Source organism: Penaeus japonicus, unplaced genomic scaffold, assembly GCF_977035675.1.
Source record: "Penaeus japonicus unplaced genomic scaffold, GWHDUDI00000001_assembly GWHDUDI00000015, whole genome shotgun sequence".
NCBI classification, from domain to species: domain Eukaryota; kingdom Metazoa; phylum Arthropoda; class Malacostraca; order Decapoda; family Penaeidae; genus Penaeus; species Penaeus japonicus.
The window spans coordinates 24,848,424-24,855,923 of NW_028234417.1; the positions used below are offsets into that span (position 1 = coordinate 24,848,424).

At 36.0% G+C, this 7,500-nt stretch overlaps 1 protein-coding gene across 7 annotated transcripts in view; it reads right to left on the minus strand.

Moving 5' to 3' along the window:
* Flo1 (flotillin-1) overlaps positions 1-7,500 on the minus strand; it is a 54,359-nt gene that overhangs the window by 9,743 nt on the left and 37,116 nt on the right. For all 7 annotated transcript variants that reach the window (XM_086544725.1, XM_043017209.2, XM_043017211.2 and 4 more), the window contains 5 exons: positions 3,880-4,095; positions 3,102-3,182; positions 2,066-2,172; positions 1,677-1,887; positions 862-1,026 (listed from right to left, as the gene is read on the minus strand). In XM_086544725.1, coding sequence (XP_086400851.1) covers positions 862-1,026; positions 1,677-1,887; positions 2,066-2,172; positions 3,102-3,182; positions 3,880-4,095 — 780 coding nt within the window. The remainder of the gene's footprint in view (positions 1-861; positions 1,027-1,676; positions 1,888-2,065; positions 2,173-3,101; positions 3,183-3,879; positions 4,096-7,500) is intronic.

Consider the following 7,500-nt stretch of genomic DNA (forward strand, 5'->3'; position numbering starts at 1 on the left):
TCAGTATGGGTAGCTGAAGGAGGTAGTAAGTCGCCTGCACTTAAGAAATGTTGATGCAAAAGCACTGCTTTAAAAAAAAGGGGGAAATCCATCAAAGGAAGGATTAGCAGAGGCACAGTACCCTAAAAGCAAGCCAAGCACAAATATTTTTAAAAGTTTTAACTTTTTCTTTTTCAAGCTTGTTAGAGTAACCCTTTATTTTTATTTCAACCAGTGATGTAGTACCAAACTGAACTACACAGTTTTGAAAAAAGTGTATTTGCAATCTGGACTGGTTCCTAATCTGGACTCAGTTTTAAATGGGTGGTGAGTTCTGCACTAATTAAGGGTGTGTACTGGATCTGGGTTTGAGTCTGATCTTAGATATATGCAAAGCTTTCCAAATCAGACAAGTCATTCATAGATGATCACCAGCTTTATCGGTGCTGATTTACTAGATGAAACTAAATACTTCACATTTCTGGTTATACTTGTTCAAGTATATACAATAATGGATACAGCAATTTAGATTCCTGAAATGCCTATATCATTTAAAACTTTAACAAATCAAAATTTATCAATCTAGAGTAGTTTATTTCCTATGTATCTACAGCCTTTCATAATGCATATAATAGTGCTTAATCTATAATATTGTGCACAAATACCAGAAATAATTTTCTGTAATCTCTTAATGATTCTATGGCATATCATGAAAATACTTACATCCTTCTAAATAATCTATGAAAATACATAAGAGAATTGGTACAAAAACACTATATCTATAAACAATCACTAAACCACAAACTTACACAACCAAAGACCATCACATAATCATCACTAACGATATAAAAAATCCAAGAACAAAAGCCATTATGTATTTACCTTGGTCACGTCCACGCCAGTCATGTTCTTGACCATTCCTGGGACACGGGTGATGATCTCCATCACTTCTCCAGTCAGCTTGGCAGCACCCACTTCCGAATTGCCACTGCTTACCATTGTCAGCTTCTTTGCTTGGGACAGAGGAGCTGCGACTTCAGCAGCCACCTTTAAAAGGGAAGAGTGGAGTTCAATCAAAGCCAATTCTCTGTATAAAGATTTTAGGTCTTCTGAATTTTTTCTCCCTATAGCATTCTTGACATAACTTAAATATAATTATTACCTTTATATTGGTCACCCAATATAAAGAATAATAATGAACAAGTCTCATAACTGAGGGATGTCAGTTTTGATGCCCTCTACCACCAGTCCCTTAACCCATTCACGCTGGTTGACGTGATAGCAAGGTTTTCGCGTCAGACTCCCTGGACAAGCTATGAGGGGAAGCCGCGCGCTCGGGTAGAGCAAGCGGGCAACCCAGGCTTGTACACCCGAGAATCTCGAGGCGTTAGGCTTATGCGTTCGAGAACCCCGGTATTGCGACCACGCAAAGCCGGAATGGCCCCGGCGTGAATGGGTTAAACAGCAGATATAAATACTTTACTTTATGCTTTTAACATTATCCTTTCCTTGGTAATGTTAAATTGTGGCAAAAAAAGGGTAAAGGATGTAAAATTCTTGTACCATAATAGAGAAATAAAAATATTTTTTCTCTCATTTCTTAAAATTCCTACAATAACTATTCTTCGCCATAACTGCATCCATTTCTAATCCTTTGTACTAAATCCTTAATCACTAGAGACTAGACCTTCACGCACCTTGGGCATGGTGTCGAGGAACATGTCCAGCATGGCAGCCTCCTTGTATTCCTTCTGTGCCTCAGCCTTGGCATGCATGGTGGCTGCCTCTGCTCTGGCCTTGGCTTCCACGGCAAAGGCTTCGGCCTCACCCTTCACACGGACGGCTTCAGCTTCAGCTTCAGCTTCAAGCATGGTCTTGTTACGACCAGCTTCAGCTAGCTTCTCCAGCCTGAGATGGTGATTAATTTCATGAGTATGTACGTTGAGCAACTGTAAAACTTATCAATGTCATTCTATATAAATTCAGATTGATGACTGAGATAAGAGGCAAGAGTGGAGGTGGAGATAGTGGAGATTGAAGGAACACTGAATAAGTAGAGAAAATAAGGAAGTAAAACCCAACTCACTTGAATTTCTCTGCATCAGCAGGCTGCTTGACAGTAGCTTCCAGCTCCTTCTCACGACGCTGAATTTCCTGGTCTTGAATGAGAATCTCCTGAGCTCGCTCCACAACCTACACACACACACAGACACACTGTTACATAACCACTAACATCATGTACATAAAAAAGCTTGTCTCACTGCTATCATATAGAAATTATCAACAATAAATCTTACATACTGTAGACCAATGCAAATTTGGAAATAGCATACTCAAAAAAGAAAATATGCACCAAAGGCAGATTAATCTAAACTTTTTGATAATATGCTGAATAGCAAATTCATTTACAATGGTAAGATTCTGTAATAACATAAAGACTAGTAACATGAATTGTAAAAGAAAAACTGACACTAATTACTAGCCTGTGATGAAAGACTGCCTAAACCCTTGCAAGATAGGCCACATCTAAAGATATTGGGCCTGGACTGAGCATCTTAACCCTTTCCCAACGGGGAACGTGCTATGCGAAAACCCCTACGCCGGGCCATTGCAATATTGCATTGGAAACGTCACACTGGCATGACACCCCGGAATCGGGAATTTAGCTGTGTCACACGAGTGTGACACACCGTCATCATAGGGTTAAGATGTTATGTTTTCTATTATTTTCTAGACTTATACTATGATATATGAGTTTTGTATGATATATTAGCAAAGTGATACTAATTTGCATTTGGTATGATGCATTAGTTACAACTGAAGGAATAACTGGCTTGTATTTAGAACAAAAATATGCAGCCACAAAGTGATCCAACCCCACCAAAGACACTTGTAGTGGAAGGGTTAAATGTCATAACCCATTGGTCACGGTTTTGATAAAATATGTATACAATCATGTGGCAGGATTATGTTGTATGGTACAGTGCCATCCACATTTACAACTGATGCTGCCTTGACAGCATATCATGCCATCTGCTATCAATGGGTTAAAATACTATTACACATGAATCTCTCTCAGAGTAGCATTTGCACTGTCAACAAATTTTGTTCCTTCACTTTACCTTGATCTGCATCTGCTCTTCCTTAATCTTTTGGCGGGTCTTTGCTGCCTGGAGTTCATAGGCCAGTTCAGCCTCTGCTTTCTATAAAAGTAATAATCATAATAATAAATGATAATTGGGCAAACATATGCAAAAAATATTTGCATGGAATTAGTGATGATTTAGATCATATATTGAGTAATAATTCTAGATTCCATTTTACCACTCTCTATCTTCTAATTTTATCTCTCTCACACAAATAGGGTACAAAAAGGCAAAATAAAAGGGAATACCAATAGACTCAAGCTTACTCCTTCCTTTCCACCTGTCTCATTAATAAATAAGCTCCCTCTTCTCTATCATTCTGTTGAAAAGTGCAACATATCTATTCAACAGAGCCATATGCTTAATTATTAATTTTCATTTTTTTTCCATTTATGCTCTTATCAAACATATTTACTTTTCTTTTTGACATTGTTTATCTTCACAAATCCACTCTCCTAATGATGAAAAACAGAAGTCATAAAAAAGGGAAATATTGGGAAAAAAAGGTTATTTCTGTAATTACTTAAACCATTTCATTATCGATGGTACAAGAGGTTCACTCAGACAAAGCACACACAGTATAATCTAAATGATTTACACCATTATCTCTTTGAATATGCCAAGATATCATGAAAGCAGGATTATAGAACTACCAGCCTATTGACAAACCCCAACCACAGAGTCCATGTCTTCTTAAGCAACCAATCCATCAACCATACAAACCAAACAAGGAAAAACTCAAACCCTCCCCTACCTTAGCTTGGACCTCCATGTCATAGGTGGCTTTCTTGAGCTCAAAGTCCCTCTGGGCCTTGGCAATCTCTGTGTCGTTGATGTACTTGGCAGCCATGCGCTCCTCCTCGGCGATGGCCTCCTTGATCTGTGAGTCCTTCTGTGCCTCTGCCTCTCCGATGCGGGCATCTCGCTTCACCTCAGCTGTTCTTGCCATACCCAGAGCATCTAAGTAGCCCTATGTGGGAGACAGCTGCCATTTTAGGTCTAAACTTGGATGAAAGTGTTGGCTAAGCAATGGCTAAATAAAAGGAAAGTTAGGCCAGCTTCTACACACAGAAAAAATATGTGAATATATTAAATTCTCTTATAAGTCTTACTAAGAAGAATGCTTAGATGGTCATCTACCAGAAATCCTTGATTCAAAAAGTGATGAAACTAAAAACAGCATATCAATACTACATACGTTATAGATTATATGACAAATGACTCGGCACTTTTCCAGCAAAAAAAAATATATATATACTTTAACATAAAAAAATTAAAATTTGACCATTTCACATTTTCAATACCTAATTAATTCATAACAGCTGCAAAAAAAAGCATTCTTGCAAAAATGGATACCAATACAAAACTTCAAAAGCATAATATACAAGAGCCATGTCACAGAGTACAACCCCCAATTTATATGACCAAAGTACAGTATGACAAAAAAATATTTCACAAGACAAGTAGTGTATTAAACAACTACAGAATATTTTTACAGCTAATAAAAAGGAATTAAAAGGACACTTACTGCACCATAACAGAACATCTGTGTGCATAAACTTGGACATTTTCCACACACGTCTAAATACAGTTCTTCCAACGTAAGTAAGTCAAAGTAAAATCCTAACACCAACAAATACTCAGGGCAAAAAAATCTACAATTTGCATCTGCATTATTAAGTACTCTTCCTGATATCCTAATTAGAAAATAATGAGACTAACACTCATCATTAACCATTTCCATGTGCAAAGTCATATTTCAATTGTTTAATAATACCCCCCTACAAGCATATACCATGGAAAGAAATCAAACAGAATCAGGCTTAATCTACTATAACTATTCTGAAAATCATATCTCTTCTTTTCAAATTCTTTAAGAAAAATACTGTTTTCCTATCATGAGTTGCATCTACTTTCCTTCAATGTAAATGCAATAGAATGTAAGGAAAATAGGATTACAGATAGCACTCCATTTCCTAAATTGATATTTGTGAATAAAGAGTTGGAAGTACAGGTTATACAAGGAAAGGAGAGGATAAAGGAAGGAGAGGAGGAGGGAAATAACAACAGGGAAGGAGAAAGGGAGGTAATATATGTGCAACCTTTGTGAACTACATAGTGTGGCAGAAAGAAAGTCAGCAAAAGAACAGGAAAAAGTGAGTGATAAAGTGACCTGTACTTTTTTCTTTCTCCTTTCCCCCAGAACTTGTTTCATTAATGATTACTTTGATTCTAATTAAAAGGGACAATAAGTGCTTCCAATAAATAATGCACTACATTTGACATGATGGATTACACACTTAACTATTTTTTCTGGCTTCATTCTAAATTTGTATAGAATGAAAAATGCACTTTTAACCACAGTTATATCAAACTTTATATATAAACACATTGACTATCACATACTAATAATCACAATAATTTACTTTTGACAGATAATTACACCACTTCTATATCTAAAATATCAATCCAACACACATCTCTAGGATGGGGGTGGGGGGTTTTGGGTATCTGATGACATGACTGTCCCAAGTGTCTTAGGTCTACTTATCCTATCACAGCATGCTACAATCATTACAAATAACTGCACGGCATTCAAGGCCTCTCTAATATCTTAGATGCTATAGCTTAGAATAATTTTGAAAAAGTCGTGATCTTACACATATCAAATAAACAAACAGTTACAAATGAAATAAACCTTGCATTCAGCTGGCTCTTGTCTTAACCTGGCTTCAAGTACTAATAAATTAAGCCACATACATTTGTTTTAAAGCTTCTTACCAGACAACAAATACAAAACACTGCATCTATTGTCAGCAAAAAGACATGAGCCCTATTATATGTAACATTAGACAACCACACTGTGAACTGAATGCCATAGTTGTATGTTCTCTGTGTATCATACATTAGCTTGCGTACCTATGAACATCTAATTCTTTAGACTTCATATTACAATGTATGCTTAAGACAAGGTATGCACAGCTGTTCACACAAATGATGTTTTACATAAGCAGTGTGCCTTTTACTGGTGCTGTGGTTCTACATGCTCTATCATGAAGCATAAAAGCAGAGAGTAGCCTAAGTACTTTGCTTTCAAAGTCACTCATACAATGAAAGAGGAAAAAAATTATAAATAATAATACAAAGCATTGTGATCAAAACATGATAAAACATTATAATAATGATAATACGATAATAATAACGATAAAGACAATGACAATGACAATGGGAATGGGAATGATAAAGATAAAGATAAAGAATAAGGTAAAGGTATAGGCATAGGTAAAGATAAAGGCAAAGATAAAGATAATGATAACAATAATAAAGAACTTAATCAGTCTATAAAATCATCATAATAATAATAATAGTAATAAACAAGAACAAAAATAATTCTGAACACAATAAGAGAAATATGGAAAACAGCAAATGTTGTACACAAGGTATGCTAAATATACAGTATTCAAAGATATAGTAGATATGATGATATGCATTCATCTATTTTTACATTGTCAGGAAAGTACTATATCTAGGGGAACTAATTAAATATAAACAAATAAAATGAATAAATTAATAAATAAAGATAAAACAATCATGATAAATAAAGAAACTGAAAAAATATACCATCTAAAAAGGACAAACACGCACCATATACACATGGCCAGCTTACTCTCAATAAAACGCATGTGTATGGAGCTAGCTAGTCAAGAATGAGAAAAACGGCAAATATGATCCAAAATAGAGACTATTGGAACAAGAGGCATTTTTATTCATCTAATCACATCAAAGAGAGAACTGTAAGTATCAAGAACCACGTCAAGGACATCTTGGGACTGGCAGTGCGTGTTAATCACTGCCAAGGTCCTTCAATTGGGGAACAGTTGGGAGAGGTTGATATGTATATACTGTTATGTGAGGCGGGGGTCTCACTTATGGCTGGGGTGGGAGGGGAGGAGGGCAGAGAGAGAAAGACAGAGAGAGACATAAGGAAACAATAATTACACTAACAATAAAATACACAGAAAAGCACAACTGTTACGTATAGGAATGTTATACAACTTAATAATGGGAAGCCTGTGCATAAATAAAGGCATGGGGGGGGGTCTTATTGTTGATCATGCAACAATATACAACAACTAAGGGAGGTAAAGGGACGAGCTCCATCACTTGGCAAAGCTGTGCAGTACTTTCTTTGCTTTTTTTAACTTTTTCTTCTTTTTTAAGTGTCTTGGCACTTATCTCTTGCCATTCCTTATTGTATATCAAACGTGTGAAGTACAGAAGAACAAAATCAAGGACATTTACTATCACCTTGAACTATTTGGTATAGAGGACTTTCCTGAATTATTAAAAATCATTTTTAAAATTCCATCATCTA